This window comes from Schistocerca cancellata, chromosome 3, assembly GCF_023864275.1.
Source record: "Schistocerca cancellata isolate TAMUIC-IGC-003103 chromosome 3, iqSchCanc2.1, whole genome shotgun sequence".
NCBI classification, from domain to species: Eukaryota; Metazoa; Arthropoda; class Insecta; order Orthoptera; family Acrididae; genus Schistocerca; species Schistocerca cancellata.
The window spans coordinates 319,665,332-319,685,525 of NC_064628.1; the positions used below are offsets into that span (position 1 = coordinate 319,665,332).

The following is a 20,194-nucleotide window of genomic DNA, read 5'->3' on the forward strand; positions in this document are numbered from 1 at the left end:
TATTTTAACAGTTCCCATTGAGGCAAAGCTAGTGATGAAGGAGCACTTAAATGGCTGGTACAGTCTTCACCCATACTATATGGCACTTCAACTAATTAGTTTACCGTCTGTGGTAAGACAAAGTTTTTGTTTCATTTAAATGTATTCTATAATAAAAACCCTGCATATTTCAACTAAGTTTAATAGAATAAAAAATTAAGCATTCAGCCATTCATCTGCAGATGACTGATGAGTGGGGCATAACACATGTGATCTTGTAAGTGTCTATGTATCACCCATCAGTCATCTGCAGGTGAGCAATTAATTTTCCCAATTTTGTGGTTTCTATGCTTTAATTACAATTGCCATGATACATAATAAGAAATTAAAGTACTTGTAAATAACACTATTTCATGTAGTAATATTGAAGAGCAGATAATCAACATGTTAAATGTCTATTCAGATGGTTTCCTTTTTCACTTTCTCTTTCCTTGTTTTCATTATGTCTGTACTTAAATTTAATAGATCTTACTTGATTTTCAGCCACAGTATGCATTCAGTACTTTAAACTTACTAAGAAAAAATGAAGCTGATCATACAACTATAAAAATGGAAAATCCAGGAAGGAATAACAACAAAATGTAGATTGCTACTCACCACAAAGAGGAAGAGTAGTAGAGAAGGGAAAAGGATTATGCAGGAGCATTGGTGAGATAGAATGTGTGTGTGCTATCCCACAAACACACTTGCATAGTCCTTTTTACTTCTCTATTCTCTCTTCTCCCATCCACCCACCCACCAGTACAGCCTCCTAATGCTGCACCTAGATTCCCTAACCTGTCCCCACCACATCCCTGCATGTTCTCACAGATAGCACTAGCATCTACTCCCAACACCCTGCTATACTTGCTCTTCCCTGGCCCACACCTCTTCTGAACCCCCATTATCCACCCCAACAAACATTGGTGCTTGCCCCATATGCAGTTGTAATTGGGCATAGAGATGGCAGTTCTCATGAGTGCATGAGTTGTGTTCAGTGAATGTGTGTGTTTCCTACATCTGATGAAGGACTTAGTCCTACAGCTGAATACTGGTAGCATCCTTTTCATTGTACCTGTCTGTAAGTCAATGGCTATTCTATGTGGTGAGTAGCAATTTATCCTTTCATAATGTTGTTATACAGCTATAAGGTGTCTCTATAGCTATTTATAGCTAAATTCACCAACTCTTAACTTCTAATGGTGAGCACTGAGCACTGAGAGTGATCCAAGTTTTTTAACCATAGCAATAACAGTGATATATACATCATGAAACAAGTATATGATAGTGTAAACACAAAACATGACTCAGCAACAATTGTAGATTGTGGTGTTGAAGATTACAGGTAGATATTAGTGCAGAAACATAAAAGTGAAAGTAAGGAACTACATAAGTTGAAGCAGAGATACTTGATAAAGTAGAACAACATAAAAAAAATATTATTTGAGTAATTTCATTTTTCAGTATGTTAATACATATACAAAATACTGTTGTAAAAAGTGGGAAGAAAACAGTCAAAACATTTGACATACAGTGTTACTGAAGGATGTTGGAAATTAAGCGGGTTGATGAGATAGGACAAGAGGAGTACCCAGTAGAATCGGTGAAAGACAGAATATGTGGAAAACACTATCTACAACAAGGGACACGATAATAATGCACCTGCTATGACATCACAGAATGGTACTACAGGGTCCTATAGAGGAAGACAGATATTGGATTATCCAGATCAAATTACAGATGATACTAGTTGAAAGTGCAAGTCTGAGATGAAGAGATCAAATCAGAAGCTAGTTACACTATAATCAGTTTCAGCTGTTCCTTGCAACCATCTTCAGGTCAAATTCACAGCACTAATAAGCTGATGATACTGAGACTATGCACTGTCATACTCTTGTAAGAAGTATTTTTTGATTACATAGTTTGTGTGGTGTCACTGCCAGACACCACACTTGCTAGGTGGTAGCCTTTAAATCGGCCGCAGTCCGTTAGTATACGTTGGACCCGCGTGTCGCCACTATCAGTGATTGCAGACCAAGCACCGCCACATGGCAGGTCTAGTCGAGAGACTCCCTAGCACTCGCCCCAGTTGTACAGCCGACATTGCTAGCGATGGCTCACTACCTACATACGCTCTCATTTGCAGAAATGACAGTGCAGCATAACCTTCAGCTACGTCATTTGCTACAACCTAGCAAGGCGCCATATTCAGTAATTAGAATGAATTCTGAACAGACAATATTGTGAATCATGTACTGTCAAGAGCGACGTTCATCATTAATGGATTAAAGTTAAGTATCAAATGAATTACGTCCGCTCTCTGAATTCTAATTCCTTGTCATGTTTCAGACCTCACGTCAGTATAGTTCTTCCCTCCTCACGCCAGCCTGCGTGAGCTAAAACGCATGAATTTCGGCTTCCTCTAGTAACATGGTGTTGGCTCTTCTGCCAACACAACAGTTTGGTATTAATTTTTCATTTAATTTATTTATTTATACCCCATTTCACAGGGCTTCTAAGTTTCCACCTAAATATATATTTATTAGGTGTATTTGCAGTCTTTACTATTGTAGTATTATTTTTTAACATTTTTAACATTTTGACATTTTGCTTCACATTTAAATTATACTGGACCCCACACTCAGTAGCACTGTTCCCTCATCATTTGTTCATATCAGATAAATTGACAACTGAACCATTCACCTAAATAACACTGTACCTAACAAAAGGCAAATTTTAGAGGAGACCAAACAACTGATGCCTACCTATTTTGGCTTTCTTGATACAGGCAGTATATATGTGGTAAAATGCCAGTCTGCATATTTTTAGCAACAATTATTATTCCATTTCTTACATAACTTTGAAAGAATATGATTATTTTAATTTTATTAGATGAAAGACTTTGTATCTATGCAGTTAAAACATTGTACTGCTGAAACACATAGAGGTTTCAGTGTTACTCATTACAGAAATAGAAATCTCATTTTCAGAAAATACAGCAAAACAGGTCAAAACACACAATATTTTACAAGCTGTGACATAGTCTCAAATAAAAATAGTAATACAGGATATATAGAATTTTTCTTTAATTCAAGTCTATGATCACAAAGATTGGTGTCAGACTATAGACGTTGGCCCACAGTGACCATGTTCAGATCTGTTCAAAACCTGGTAGGATATTATATTTTAAACAGACAATAAAATTGTCACTATGGATTGAAAGTGATTATATGATGACAATTTTTGCGATTGTAGATACGAATTATAGAAATAAATTATATGTATAATGTCTTTTGGAATAAAAATTTGTACAAGCAGCAGCAGAAGATACTGTAAAATTTAACACCATCACTGTTGCAATTGTGCTAAACATGTACTTCAGCATTATGTTTTCAGTCCTCAATCAATCAATCAGTCAATAGGTTTAACCAAACACATATACAAATCCACTATTCACTTGTGAATAATTTGAAATTCATAACTGCAATAGCAGTTATCTTTTCTCATAATTTAACAAAAGCAACCAGTCTAGTTCACAAATTGTGTTTATTTTTTGGTAACCAGCTTCAGTCATAGAAAGATAATCTTCAGACAAATATAAAAGTGTTAAATTAATGAAGCAGGCCAGGAAAAATGCAGTTATTCACCTTATAAGCATTAAGTAAGTATCACAGCTATAAAATAAAATTACAGGATGTATATTACCCATTGGTGATGCCTGGAGGCATTGTACATGCTAGGAGGTGCCTGTTAGCTAGTACCACTGTGTTAGAGCATATAATGGCTCTGCATATCAGCTCCATGTGTCGCCAATAGGTGTATACATCTTGCACTTTTATTTTGTAATTGTGTTGCTTACTTAACACTATACAATTTGTCCCAGGAGAATGGCCAATATTCAAGGACATAACAGAAACAACCATTTGAAGCAAAAAAAGTCCAGTAAAATGGGCTCTAAAATGTATAATGAAAGAGCACTTCCTCATCTTCATCTTCACCTTTAATATTGTGAAAAAAATCTCTTTTACTGCAAGCTATTTGCTTTCCATATTTTTGGAGGAAGCAGTATAGGCCAAAACAAGAAAAAATGTCTAGTAAAGATGGACTCTAAAATGCATACCTTAAGACCAATGAGTACTTGTTTAGTGGAAGAGAAGTGTTTCACAGTAGCTAAGATGAACAAGTGCTCATAGCTCTGAGGTATGCAGTTTAGAGCCTATGTTGACTGAATATTGTTTTCTTGTTTTGGTCCATACTGCCACCTCTCAAAATATGGAAAGTAAAGAGCTTACATTAGAAGAGATTTGTTTCATAGTTCGATGATGATAAAGTGCTCACAGCTCTTAAGGTATGCAGTTAGAGGCCATGTTTGCTAGACTTTTTGCTTAAATTGATTGTTCCTGCCATGTTCCTGAATACCGACCATTCCTCCTTTCCTCCTGGCACACCATGTATAAGGTGAATAGTTGTATTATTCCTGGCCTACTTTGTCAATTTCATACATGCTGGCCTGAAGATGGACTTCCTATGACTGAAACTGGTTACCAATAAATGAACATCGTTTGTGATCTGGACTGATTGTTTTTGTTAAATTCACTTGACAGTTACTTAGAGAAATACTGTTTTTCAGCTAGGATGTGCTGGTACATATCATATAAGTTTTTCTTCTTGGCCCTTTTGATTCACAAAAGTTTACTGTAGAAGATAGTGAAAAGTGAAATGTTAGAGAGGGAAGATTTCCTTTCCCTGTACCTCTCAGCTTCTTTGCAATGCTTTGAAAAACCCATAGCTGCGTGATGTTATGACTTTATTATCCCATTTGAGAATCAGAGTCATCAGAAAACCAGAGTCATCAGAAAAAAATTGTAGCCAGACATACTCAGTTATTCTGCATGAGTATCTTTGGCATTGGCCCTGATTGGAATACAATCATCTGGGCGATATATACGAAATGACTTTTTTTCCTCCCTATAAGAACAAAATTTCTATTATATGGTAGGACACTATGCACTGTATGTAACAAGGAATTTCAGGTGTACAGCAGTGAAATGTTCACAGATAATCAGATTTTGAAAAAAGATAATCATTTGCCAGTTGTTGTGCACAGTGTAATGGTCAAATCAGATTATCAGAACCCAAACTTCACCATCAGGGGATGAAGCGAAATGTGTTAGAAGATATTTCAGAATGAATGAAGATGTCCCTCCTGAACTTCCTTCAGATTTCTTTCATACCAAAGACACATGAAGCAGTGTTGCTCCCAGTATTAGGTATTGCCAGGTAGTACCAAGAGTACTACTGTTGATGAATTAAAGAAGAATGATTCATCTGTAGACAGAAATGTACCTGCTGAAGATTGATGAACAAAGTCACAAAATTACCTATGATGTTGCAGTGCTTGTGTTATTCTCAATTATGATGCAAAGTACCTTCAGACGTGCGTGCACGTCTGAAGAAACAGGCAGTATGTATGTCTGAAGGTACAGGTACTGTGGCAAATACAGTCATTATGAAATACATATTTGCAATTATGAATATAAACAACCATCAGCTGTATAATGGAATGATGACAACGAAAATTTGTGCCAGACTGGGACTCAAACCCAGATTTCTTGCTTATCATGAGCAGTCACTTTACTATTTGGCTATCCAAGTATGACTCATGACCAGACCCAAACTTCCAAATGTCATTAACATGCATGCATGTCCAAAGCAAGTTTGCATTGTAACTCATAACAACACAGGTACTGCAATATCATATTTATCCATCAACAATGGGCAAGCAACTTTTAAGTAAAATGTCTCCCCTGTAAGGGAAAATACATAATGGATGTACAAGTATAGATTGCAGACACATGCTTAATGACATATGGAAGTTTGGGTCTGGCTGTAGGTCATTCTCGGATAGCCAAATGGTAAGGAGACCAGTCGCTATACGCAGGAAATCTGGATTCGAGTCCCGGTCTGGCACAAATTTACATTGTTGTCATTTCATTATATAACTGATGGTTGTCCATATTCATAATTGTAAATACATTTGATGTACAATATTACCTGTGTTCACTTAAAACTTCCGGGCTGATAGGCCATGGTCGAAGTATAAAACACTCTCCTGACGTTTCGTCTCCGACTGCGGGAGTCTCCGACTGCGCTTTACCTCCGAGGATGTCTCCCGCAGTCGGAGACGAAACGTCAGGAGAGTGTTTTATACTTCGACCACGGCCTATCAGCCCGGAAGTTTTAAGTGAAGACAATACCGGCCGTGAAAGCTTACATTGTATGATCAATATTACCTGTGGTTTCACTTTTTCCCATATGTATCAGTGGCAAGTATTTTCTTTGCTGCTTCACCCCTGACATGGTGATATTCCTGTTTCAGCTTTTTTAATTCCGTCTGCAAAATTTACATTAATCATCTGCATAAAAAGTTTGTCCTTATATCAATACACATCTGACCTTGGTACATCTAATTTTAATTTCAAATTGCCTCTCAAAATATCTGTGTACATATTTTCAATGCTATTTACTCCACGGTACTTCTTCCGAAAAAGGAGTTATTTTTTACACTTGCTTACAATTTAAAAAGTAGCACATTACTTTTCTTGTCTTGGAATGATTCAGTATATTTCTTCAACAAGCCTTTGTCATGATACCAGGTGCTGTGAGGCATTTTGGAATACTTTCGTCTTTTGTATTCTATGGGCAAAATGCTCTTTAATTTGTCAACCTGTGAAGTGTAATGTGCAAAAAATTATGCAGTGTTTTTTAACAAAACCTTCCCAATATCTAATGGCAAATTATTATACTGGTAAGTTATCAATAGTGCTGAGACATAGTTTATTCCATTTGTCTCTTCATAACAGCTATCTCAATGCACTGGAAAGACAAAAATTGTATTTGCTTGTCATAAACAAGAGTGTAAAATCTCCAGAAGAGTTACATGTTATCATTGGCCAATACATCTTCACATGAAAACTGACAGTAGAGAATTCCTTCCTAGAAAATAATGAAATTCCATTACTGCACTAATATTTTGAACTTCTGTCACATTCAAATGAAAATCACATGAATCACATGAAGTATTGCACTACTATATTGAAACTTATAAAATATTTAACACATACAACTTTTCAGCTATATGTATTATGATTTTTTATCATTATGGATAGCAGTTACAGCATTGTTGTGGTGAACGGCCAACATTTTTGAGGTTTAAATGTATAATCTGTTAGGTCTCTCTGTATCTTCTGACAGATTTCCACATCACCAGCCACTTAGAAACTGTTGAGATGGGAAGACTAAACTTCCGCACTAACTTAGTACATTATCATTAAAGCAAGTAAACTACACTAAACAGGATATTATTGTTTTCCAGTGATGCTGATGATCTTATATGCAAAGTGCAGAAAAAAATCTGATAGCTAATAACTGGGTAGGGTATGTCAAACTGAACAAAATGTGACAGATAATCGTAGGTCAGAAATGCACCAATGAGGAGCTAAACCAATGAGTAAATGTGGCATAAAACTGTCTGCATGTAACCTAACTCACCTCAGCTAATACCTTTTCGCTGCTGTGTTTACTGCCTACATTAGCTCAAAGTCATTGTTTACGGTGAACGGTCAAAGGTAGACAAATTTTAATTCCTATGAATGGCTGGTTTTGTTCAACTCTTGTTGAACTGTACATTTCAAAGAATGTGGATCCATGATGTATTAACTCATCATGTAAATGTAAACATGTGCACAAATGTGCACTGTTATATAATTCAACACATAACAAGCACCAGTGGAATGTTATGTGTGTAGACATACCTAGTTACACCATGTGTTTTTTAAATGAATTATTTTTATTTGTGACAAACCTGTTTTTATTTTTAACAAACTTGTGTGGAGTGTGCTCCATACTGTCCACTATAATGTCCACATGGCATGTATAATACAGTCATAATGGAACAGGATGTACAATGAGTTTTTAGAAAATCAGATGATGACAATCTTAACTGTTGAAACTAATCACTAGGAATAAATATTACTGAATGTGATCTTGACTAGTAAGTTTCTTGTAAGGCTTGACTTAAATTAATGACATTAGAAGTACCATCATTCCTGTAATTTGTTGAGATAATATGCCTCATTGTGGAAGCAACTTTGCAGTAGGGTAATCATCATGTGGAACTGTAAGTTGCAATTTTTTTAAAGAATAAAGTCAAAAGACAAGTTGGTTAAATTTTTGGTAATGTAAAGAGGGTGCGAGTGAACTTCTATTGTAACAAGTAGAACAGGTATGGAAAGTACCCTCTGTCATGCACATGTAGGTGGTTTTTAGAGAATGGCTATTGAAGTAGATTTTTATTATTATTATTCTTTCTTTCTTTCTTTCTTTTCTCAGACGTTACGTCTGCTCAAAAATTGAAAGTGACGCAGACCTTGATCAAGTGTGACTTCCTTTTAACTGTACGGTATATGTTATATTGCATTTAGAAACTTTCGTGTGATTGAACATGTATCAATAATTACGGATTTCTGTAGTTGTATACATAAGTTTGGATGTAGCTGTATTGCATTGATGTACTGGTGGATATTGTGTGGTATGACTCCTGTAGTTGATTTATTATTATTATTATTATTATTATTATTAATGCTTAACTTCTCCTTTAATATCACTACAAAGTTGATGCAATTGAAAAAATTATTAGCCCATTTTACTGGTATTCCTGACATGATGTGAAATGTTATTATGTACCATAAAATTCTAGTGACCAGTTTTTCACAAGATGCTGACTTCTACACACTTGTGGTTTATAGGACACCTTTTTGAAACTCCACATTGGTGCCTTTCTATTCTATGGATTTATTCTTTTAATCCATGTCATAAAGATGTTTAATTGTCTTTTATTGGGCCACTTGACTGATACAATTGAAATATTCAAATTACAAAAGAGAGCAATCAGAATAATTATGGGGTACCTTGACTGATACAAACAAAATAATAAGAAATATAAGGACAAGAGACAGCTACAAGCCTTTATTCTAAAAATATAAGATACTAAATTTCTACAGTTTGTACTTATATGAAAATCTGTACCTCACTTAGGATCATAAAGATACATTCAACAAAAATGAAATTATACACCCCCACCACACTAAAAATGCACAGCATGAATGTTTACCACCACTCAGCACTAATGCCATATCGAAAGTTAAGTGTAAACATTTGATCAAACAGTTACTATTAGATACCCCTTTAAACTTGATCAGAGAATTTCTTTCACATGAAAAGAACTGAAGTAAACAGGCTGAGTATAAAAAAAAAGATGTAAACAGGAAGAGAGAGAAAAGGATAAGTAAAATGAGGTAACTTCTGAACAGCATTATTGTATTTAAATGATGTAACCTTGGGTCAGTATTACTTCTTTGAAATTTTTTATTAATGTAAACAAAACTGGAGCAAGAATATGTATGCCCTACATGACTGTTTTATGCCATATACACAAAATGATGTAACCATGGTATAGAATAATTGCAATTAAATTTTCTTTCATTTATGTATGTAGAATATGTATACCTCATAAAATCTGTTTGGTTTACTGTATCAGAATTATATTACTATTATGTAATTTACTGAAGAATTGTAGCTAAAATTTATTAGTGGTCTAAGCAAATCTGCAGTTTGAATAAAAAAAAAACTATTTTTATGTAGAACTGACAAAGCAAATATGTACTTGGACATGCTCCATAGATGTCCATCATAAGCTGCTTAATAAGTGACTAAATATCAACTTTGCTTTCACACCGTCTTCATGGTATAAAATATCAAACATTATTCACATGTCATAGCATATGTTGTGAGTAACATTTGATTTTTTATACTGTGATGATGGTTGTTGTGTTCTTTGGGATTGGAATTATTATATTCTTCCTGAAGTCTGAGGGTACCTCGCATGTTTCATACATCTTGCTCACCAGATGGTAGAGTTTTGTCAGGACTGGCTCTCCCAAGGCCGTCAGTAGTTCCAATGGAATGTTGTCTACTCCGGGGGCCTTGTTTTGACTCAGGTCTTTCAGTGCTCTGTCAAACTCTTCACGCAGTATCGTATCTCCCATTTCATCTTCATCTACATCCTCTTCGATTTCCATAATATTGTCCTCAAGTACATCACCCTTGTATAGACCCTCTATATACTCCTTCCACCTTTCTGCTTTCCCTTCTTTGCTTAGAACTGGGTTTCCATCGCAAGATGATATTCAAATAGCCAGAAAATGTTTTGCTGAAACTGTTGTTCATTACTTTTGGTCACACTATACAATGTTAATCAGTAATGGTAACAAAGTTTTTATAGAATGAGATTTTCACTCTGCAGCGGAGTGTGCGCTGATATGAAACTTCCTGGCAGATTAAAACTGTGTGCCCCACCGAGACTCGAACTCGGGACCTTTCGCGGGCAAGTGCTCTACCATCTGAGCTATCGAAGCACAACTCCGCCCGGTACTCACAGCTTTACTTCTGCCAGTATCTCGTCTCCTACCTTCCAAACTTTACAGGCTGTGGCTAAGCCATGTCTCCACAATATCCTTTCTTTCAGGAGTGCTAGTTCTGCAAGGTTTGCAGGAGAGCTTCTGTAAAGTTTGGAAGGTAGGAGATGAGATACTAGCAGAAGTAAAGCTGTGAGTACCGGGCGTGAGTTGTGCTTCAGTAGCTCAGATGGTAGAGCACTTGCCTGCGAAAGGCAAAGATCCCGAGATCGAGTCTCGGTCGGGCACACAGTTTTAATCTGCCAGGAAGTTTCATATCAGCGCACACTCCGCTGCAGAGTGAAAATCTCATTCTGGAAACCTCCCCCAGGCTGTGGCTACGCCATGTCTCCACAATATCCTTTCTTTCAGGAGTGCTAGTTCTGCAAGGTTTGCAGGAGAGCTTCTGTAAAGTTTGGAAGGTAGGAGATGAGATACTGGCAGAAGTAAAGCTGTGAGTACCGGGCATGAGTCGTGCTTCGGTAGCTCAGATGGTAGAGCACTTGCCCGCGAAAGGCAAAGGCCCCGAGTTCTAGTCTCGGTCGGGCACACAGTTTTAATCTGCCAGGAAGTTTCAAAGTTTTTATAATTTTATGATTGTGAAGTAATTTAGTATTCCAAATTTTGAGTTTGTTTTTCATAGATGCTATATTGAAATACTATACAACTAAAATTTATTAATATTAATTCTTTTGTTCTTCTGCAGGTCTTTCTCAGTCTTGTATTCCTAAGCATAATCTACGCAATGATAGGACTACCAATGGAGCTCAACAGATTTCTGCTATTTGCAGTTATGGGAATAATCACTTCAGTAGCTGCTGAAGGGATGGGCATTGCTATTGGCTCAACATTCAGTATTACGGTCAGTTTTTCCAGTGTCTCACAATATGTTTTTTTGTGATTGGCATGTATTCCCATTTGGTACTCAATAGTTCATTGAAAATACCATTAACTTTTTTCTAATGTAAATAATTTTAATCTACAGACATTATATGAAGCAGAACTAAGACCAACAAAGTGCCTATTGGCTTCTAATTGGGTTCTTCAGCCAACATTCGTCTGATTATTTTACTGACATTTCACCAGCACAAGTGGCTGGTATTGTCAAAGCTTCACCCTCTATTGCTGGTGGTGAAATGGAGCCAAACTCACAGCTGCAGCCTATATGTACCTGGCGAGCCAATGTCCGAGGGATTCCACGTGGTCATTTCCAGTGTAGATCTCCTCTAGCTACCAACGACAGTCTTTTGCTGCAGCATGGGAAGCCAGGATCCGTTTACCTTAAGGCTTTCTTCTTTCTTGTTGAAGCTATTCACATGTCTTTGTATTTCTATAGCCTCTCTGAATAGCCTCTATGGCCAGAACTTCCATGTTGTTGAATTTTACTACACTGTGTCTCACGAACTGCGTGCTCTGCCACAGCATATTTCTCCACCTCCCCCAACCTGCAATGTCACTTATGTTCTTTGATCCTGGTGTTGCTTGATCATCCAGTCATTCCAACATAAACTTTTCTGCATGTGCATGGTATGCGGTATATTCTCGACATTGCAAATGGGTCCCTTTTCTCCTTTGCTGATCTAAGACACTCTTTTATCTTCTTTGTTGGTTTGAAAATCATCTTTACACTGTGTTTGTCCAATATAAAGCTGATTCTGTCCACCACTCTGAGAATGTATGGCAGAAAGGCCGTACCTGACATTTCTTTTTCTGATTTGTCACTTCGGCAAGTGTTGCCTCTGTTACACTTCTAATATAACTTGTGGTGTACTCATTGCTCCTCAGAACACTTTCCAGATGTTGCATTTCGTGTCTGAGGTGCTGTGGTTCACAAATTTGTCCTGCACATTTTACAAGCGTATTAATCATGGCTCTTTTCTGGCCCGGGAGGAAGAGGGCTGCAAGAAAAAACTAAAATGGTGGTTTGATAAATTGTGCACATATCAGTCCGTGTGTGTCAGTTTTTGATACACACTGTCTCCCAGGTTTTTGCCACCCCTTTTGACCAGCACATCTAGAAATGGTAGTTTCTTGTCCTTTTCTTCTTGCATGGTAAATTTTATGTTGACATGGAGGCTGCTCAAGTGTCTTAGGAAGTCACCAAGCTTTTCTTCACCATGGCTCCACACATAAAAAATATCATTTACGTATCTGTACCACACCTTATGTTTACAAGTTGCAAAGTCCAGTGCCTGTGTTTTGAAATTTTCCATGAAGAAGTTGGCCACCAATGGACTAAGAGGACTACTCATGGTGAGGCCTTCCAGCTGTTCATAGAAATTGCCATTCGACATGAAATAGCTCATGGTGAGATATGCATGAAAGAGATTTGTGTTGTCTTGCAGAAAAATGGAACCGATGTGCTCCAGAGGGTCACTGAGCAGCACTTTTGTAAACAAGGAAACAATATCAAAGCTGACCAGGATGCTGTTTGGTGCAAGTTTTAGTTTCTTCAGCTTCTCAATGAAATGTTCCAAGTCCTTTATTTATGTGTCAGAGAGGCTATAGAAATGCAAAAACATGGTAATCGCTTCAGTAAGAAAGAAGAAAGCCTTTAGGTAAACAGTTCCTAGCTTCCCATGATGCAGCAAACGACCATTGCAGGTAGCAAGAGGAGAACCGCACTGGAAATGACCTCAGAGAAGACCTTGGACTTTGGCACACCAGGTACATATAGTCTGCAGACCCAAGCTCTGCTCCAGTTCTCCACCAGCAATGGAGGGTGAAGCTTTAACAATGCCAGCCACTTGTGCTGGTGAAACATCAGTAAAATCATCAGATGAATGTTGGCCGATAAACCCAAGACAGAAGCCAATAGGCAGTTTGTCAACAAGCCACAACCACGAAAACATTAAAAATTTTGTAGAACTAAGACTGATATATAAGTGAAAATAATCAATGTTTAATAAATAGGATAGACAAAAATATCTAATTGCCAAGCTACAGAAGGAAAAAAAACATGAGTGAGCTTTCAGAGCCAGTGTTGGAAGGATTGAAGGAGAAGGAAGAGGTCTGGTAAGGTTTTGTAAATGCAAAGAGATACAAAAAAGTCAGCCAGAAGCCAAGGTCAGGCAGACTTACTGGATGGGATGAGAAGGAAAGAAAAGACCCTGTGGTTCTGGATGACTATTCTGTAACTTTTCTCATTACCTAAACATCACCAGTCTCTTCTTGCAGCCATCTTCCCTTCCCTTCATCTCTCTCCCAGAAGGAGGCACACTGGCTCCAAAAGATTCCATGTTTGCACATCTTTTATTGTATGTTTTTTACTGCTGCAGCATGGTGAGTAGATTTTGTATCTATCCTATTATATTAGACCAACAAAAACAATCAGTTTTTGAAAATATAATATAATTTGATGGATAAAAAATTTGCTCACCAAGCAGTGGAAGGAGAATACACATGTAAAAGATATTATAGTTTGCAAGCTTTCAGAGCAGGTGGCTCCTTCTGACAGAAGGGTTGATGGGAAGGAAGAGGGGTGAAGGAAAAGGTTGGTGAGGTTTAGGAAAAGGGGGTAGAATTTAGAAAAGTCACCCAGAACCGTGGGTCGGAGGAGACTTACCAGATGGGATGACAAGGAAAGAAAGACTGATTGTTGGAGACTGCACCAGATGAGATCTGAAAACCTGAGAGCTTAAAGGTGAAAAATAGGATAATATGCAAGACAGATAACTGCTAAAGCATTGTGCACAAGTTGATAAGAACAAAAAGCAAAGTGCATTGTGTGTGTTAGAAGAGGAAAGGAAATGCAAAAAATTGACAGGTCAGAAAATGAAAGATGTAGAAAACTGAAAGAGAGTGGAGAAAGACATAGATTCTGTGAAAAATGCTGAGCCCAAAGTAATTAACATGAATTAAGGCCAGGTGGGTGGCGAGAACCAAGGCCATGTTATAGCACCAGCTCCCACCTGCAGAGTTCTGAATAACTGGTGTCTGGGGGCAGAATCCAGATGGCACATGTGATGAAAAAGGCACTCAGGTCATGACTGTCATGTTGTAGAGCATACTCTGCAACAGGATATTGTTAGATGCCAGTACACACCCTCTGCCAATGGCCATGCATCCTAACTGGTAACTTCATGGTAGTCAAGCCAATGAAAAAGCCAAACTGTACTTATACAACAGATGTCATATGACATGTGTCATTTCATAGGTGGCTCTCCCCTTGATAGTATATTTTTTGCCACTTACAGGGATGGTGTAGGTGGTGGTAGTAGGGTGCATAAGGCAAGGCTTGCAGCGAGGACAGCCACAGGGGTAGGCACCATAGGGTAGGGACATGGGTGCAAAAGGAGCATGTGGTCTGACAAGAATATTGTGGAGGTTGGGAGGGTGACCAAAAGCTCGTCTAGGTGTGGTAGAAAAAATCTAACACAGAATGGGCCTCATCTCAGGACATGATTTTAGGAAGTCATAGCCTTGTCAAAGTCACAGATTAATACAGTAAAGACAAGTGGTGCACTCCTAAGTTGTTTTCTGGAGGAATCAGCAGTACCGCAGTTGGATGTAATGGCCCAGGAAATCTGCTTTGAACTGGGTTGGTGGGGTAATTATGTCCAGTGAAGGCTGAGGTGAGAATGCTGATGTACTGCTGTTAGGAGTCTTCATCTGAACAAATATGTTGCCTTGAATACCAAGGCTGTTTGGGAGGGAACATTCGACACGGAAAGGATGGCAACTATTAAAATGTAGGCCTAAGTACTGTTGTTTGTAAGTGAGGTTTAATGTAAGTGTGCAGCTGACCTTCAGCAAGGATTAGACCAACATCTAGGAAAGTGGCATGGGATTTGGAATAGGATCATCTGAAATTTAATTTCGAGAATGTATTCAGAGATTTTGGAAATTTTAACAGGTTAACCACATGATAAAGATGTCATCAATGTATCTAAACCAAATCAGAGGCTGAGGACATATGGATCCCAGCAAAGCCCTCATCAACTGACCCATGAAAAGGTTGGCACAGGAAGGAGCTAGAAGTAATCAGGGCTATTTGGAAAGTAAGGTCTGATTGGGTGTGAAACGGGAACCACAGTGAAGATTTGATGACGCTTTGCAAAGATGTGTTGGGCAGTGTCTCTGGTATGTCCGTCAATTGTGTGACATCACTCTTTTCAGTTCTGAGTGCACAGTGAGAACACAAAGGTGCCTGTACAGTATACAGAGTATCTCCTGCCCATTACGAGGGTCTCATGAGAGATTTTTCTAGATGTCATGCAACCTACATAACATGCCTTCCATCTTCATGACAATTCTCGGTTGCATGCTGTGGGGCACTTGAAGCCACTCCTGCAGTGTTTTTGATGGGAATTGTTTGATCACCCACAATACAACCTGTAATTATCTCCCCCTGAGTTTCATCTCTGCTGACATCAACTGCTGGCTATGAAGATAGTATTTTGGCACAGACAATGAGCTATAGACCAGCCCAGAGAAATGGCAAAAAGCACAAGTGGCTGCCTCCTATGACAAGGGTACTGGAAAGTTAGTACAACACTACAACAAATGTCTAAGTCGAAGCAGCAACTATTTACAGCAGTAGCTGAAAGGTGTAGGCAACTGTTGAAAATAAACCAATATGTTTTGTACACTGTTCAGTCCTAGATTCACAGGACCAATAAATAAATAAACATATTTTATTTTCACGGTGGTTTCCATTTCAAGACTGATTGGACCTTACTATGCGAACAGTCCTCATAGTTTGGCCAAATTATCAAGTCCTTTTCCACCTCATCCTGATAAAGTGAAACAGAAAAGGAGGGAAGATTAGTGTTTATATACTGTTGAGAATCATATTATTAGAGACAGAGCATGAGGTGAGACATGACATACACAGAGCAACCAATCAGACTCTTCCAAGTACTCACTTTGCTGTACACCTCACCTCAGGTGATTTAAGGAAATCATGGATAACCCAAACCTGGACAGTAGGATAAAGATTTGAACTGCATTTCTCCTGAGTGTGAGTCCAATACCTCAATCTCTGCACTCTCATTCACTGCTCAGATAATAACCTTCTTACCAGACAGAAGGAAAGAACAGCAAAGACGCTATTGTTAAACTAGTTTCCATTCTTCTGTGAAAAGATGGAGGCTATAAATGTAGAAGTTAAGGAATTGCATTTAAAAAATTATTTAATGCTACAAAAATACAATCAGAATGACCTTAGTGGTGATTGCCATAGGCAGAGGGTAGTGTGTCTATCAGTGAAATAAGCTACTGTATATTTATTTATTACCCTTGCCACTAATTTACAGGTGGTCACTTCACATTATGTTGATATTTTCTAGTAACAATATTCCAGGAATAAACCCACATAAGACATTCTGACAATGCTAATGTGCTCACTAAGTTCCTATTAAAATTCTCCTGGTTTATTCCTTTACTTGCAGGCATCACTGCATCCAGTGTTCTGTGGTGTTTCTCTGCAACTTGTTCATGAGGTATTGCTGTCAGAGAACATCTTCGTATTAAATGACTCATTGCAGCACTGTTACACAGTTATTCTCTATCATAAATCTCTCATTATTTTACCCTGATATCATATACATTGCACTCAGTGACTTCCTAAATGTGATCCACCATTTCACTGATGTGTCCATTCAAAAGTTTTCTGACCTTCCCAGAAGAAACATTACTGTTTGTCATCCCTTGAAGTAGTGATTAACATTGCTCCATAGTCAAGGTTAGGCAAATATTTAAAAAAGCCTAAAGGAGAGAATCTCACCCTCTTTTAGAATGTAACAGAAAAGATATATTATGAAAAAGGGAAAGGGGATAACATGGACAGTGTTTCTGACATCCACCAGCCTAGCCACTATACTAACAAGTCAATTAGAAGCATTTTGTAGTCCTCAGTAACACCACTCCTCACATTTTCCCAACCATAATTGAGAAAATTCCATAGAACTTTAAATTGGGTGCAGCTGATTTATTTGCACTTCTGAGTAGTTAGTTTAGGTCTGAAGATAAGAGTCAGCATCACAACTGATAAAAAGTCTGTAACTAATGACAACACACTGGTATTTCTAAGAATCTGACAGTAATGCCTTAATGATTAGTTTCAAATTTTTAAAACTGAAGATTCCTTAGTTGACATCAAATGAATAAGTAGGTGATAAGTACAAAATTCAGATACTTATTAGGCCCAGACTGCTAGCAACAGAAACATCAGAAACCATTCTACATTTAGTTTGGTCAGAAGAAAACCTAAGAGAATAGAAACTTGGTAAAAAAGCAGAGAATGTTTCCCATAGAAAAAAACTTTTACAAAGTAATGTGCAGCAATCCAATAGCTTTCACAGCTCCATACAGGGTTTGAAAGAAAAAGAACTATAAAATTTAAGGAAAATAAATCAATAATCATAATAATAAAGGTAAAAGTATATGAAATGCATTCTAAAGCAGGAAGCCAACTTATCTATCCAAGGCACTTAAATGTGATTTGCAGAGTATCCATGTAAATGTAGATCTAAGGCAAAGTTGAGACTTACAACACATAATGGTAGAAGATGTGGATACAGAGGACATGTCGGATCACCAGAAAAAAGGCAAGAGTTTTTAGTGTATGTCCACAAAAGTAAACTTTTGCTGACACTGTTCCATTGTCTTCAGCCTATCTTTGACTATGATTTGGTAAAACCCAGATATTTCTCTCAGAAATACATTTTCTAATTTCCTAAATATTTTATAACTTGGAAAGCAGCTTTCAGTTCCAAGTTATTTCAGTATTAAACAGACACATTTTTATCTTCATATATGACATTTACATGAGCAGGCACCATTATTTTCAAGTGACCTTATTTTACAGAGAGAGAGAGAGAGAGAGAGAGAGAGAGAGAGAGAGAGAGAGAGAGATATTGATTTCCTTAAGTTAGGAAATTTGTACTTACAAGTAAGTGTTTTATTCTATGGATGAAAATGAAAACTTCATTTCTAAATTTTTATTTATTTGTTTCAGAATGGTTGTATTGTTGGCCCAGCTACTATTGCACCTTTCCTGGGATTAGCAATTTATGGATTTGACTTTGCTCATGATATACCAGCATGGATGAATGTACTGATGCAGATGAGTTTCATGCGAAGCGGAGTTGTTGGTTTAGTGCTGAGTGTCTTTGGTCTCAATAGGAGTGTTCTAGACTGTCCGGACATTTATTGTCATTATGCAGACCCTAAAGTTATTCTTCAAATGACAGATGTAGATGAAATGTCATTTTGGACGCCTATCTCTTATATAATATTTCTAACATTAACTTTAAGAATTCTGGGTTTCATAGGACTACGGGTACGACTTGTTAAATAAAGAGACTCATTCCTTCCACAGTTCATTGTGGAACACAGACATGTGGGCTGAAGTGAGAATTTTTGTATGTGGCTGTGCAGTATTATTTATTGCTGTAGATTATAACAATGTAATTAATAAATCAGGAAACTGAAAGTTAGTAAGAAGTAACTGAATGATAGCAAGTCCTGTCTAATGAGTGTGTGTGTGTGTGTGTGTGTGTGTGTGTGTGTGTGTGTGTGTGTGTGTGTTTTTATAGGAACCAAAGAATATCTTTCAGAGTACAATAAAATAATATTTTAGTCTACAATATAATAAATATCTGAAAATAGTATGTATGTTTCTGTCCAGCAGACTATTTTTAGTACTATATCGTCTCAAGATGTGAAAAAATTTTAAAATTTGGTTAATTTATTCAAAATATTGATGTTTTTTGGAATGCTTAATGTAAGTGGTTCAGAAATATTTTTGAGTGTACCTATTTTTTAACTCACTTAATCTCAGCTTACTGCAAATTTTATTCTGTACCTGTCAGTCTGATAAAATGAATATAAACATTTTTTACTTTATTTCATGGTGTCAAAGTGGTATTTCATAGTGGTATTTTATCATCCATAAACATAGGAATAGCATAATCAAATGTTAACATAATTTTAAGCAGACATGACACTGTAAAATTGAATCTTACTAGCTAGACAGAGAGAGATCAATTTTTCCTCTTCTGATAAACATTAACACAATTTCAGAATGAGATTTTCACTCTGAAGCACGACTCACGCCCGGTCTCACAGCTTTACTTCTGCCAGTATCTCGTCTCCTACTTTCCAAACTTTACTGGCAGAAGTAAAGCTGTGAGACCGGGCATGAGTCATGCTTCGGTAGCTCAGATGGTAGAGCACTTGCATGTGAAAGGCAAAGGTCCCGAGTTCGAGTCTCGGTCGAGCACACAGTTTTAATCTGCCAGGAAGTTTCATATCAGTGCACACTCCGCTGCAGAGTGAAAATCTCATTCTGGAAACATCCCCCAGGCTGTGGTTAAGCCGTGTCTCCGCAGTATCCTTTCTTTCGGGAGTGCTAGTTCTGCAAGTTTCGCAGGAGAGCTTCTGTAAAGTTTGGAAGGTAGGAGACGAGATAGTGGCAGAAGTTTCATTAATGCAATTACTGTATGACCCAGAATCATGAAGAAATTGTAGAAAAGCCCAAAATACCCAGCACAGATTAGTACACCAAAATTAGTATGTATGGATGTTGCAATATATACAAAATTCTTAAAGACAAGTTTAACATCACAAATTTTTGGGTAAAGAATACTGACATACGGCTTACAGACCAACATGAAACTTTTAACAGAATTTTTTATAGCCCTTACTAAAATATTTGC

At 37.4% G+C, this 20,194-nt stretch overlaps 1 protein-coding gene across 1 annotated transcript in view; it reads left to right on the forward strand.

Annotated features, from left to right (window-relative positions):
• LOC126175012 (ATP-binding cassette sub-family G member 1) overlaps nucleotides 1–19,575 on the forward strand; it is a 466,189-nt gene extending 446,614 nt beyond the window's left edge. Inside the window, exons 10-12 of the mRNA XM_049921499.1 lie at nucleotides 12–112; nucleotides 11,239–11,394; nucleotides 18,493–19,575. Of these exons, the coding sequence (XP_049777456.1) occupies nucleotides 12–112; nucleotides 11,239–11,394; nucleotides 18,493–18,834 (599 nt within the window). The 3' untranslated portion in view covers nucleotides 18,835–19,575. The remainder of the gene's footprint in view (nucleotides 1–11; nucleotides 113–11,238; nucleotides 11,395–18,492) is intronic.
• The last annotated feature ends 619 nt before the right edge of the window (nucleotides 19,576–20,194 follow it).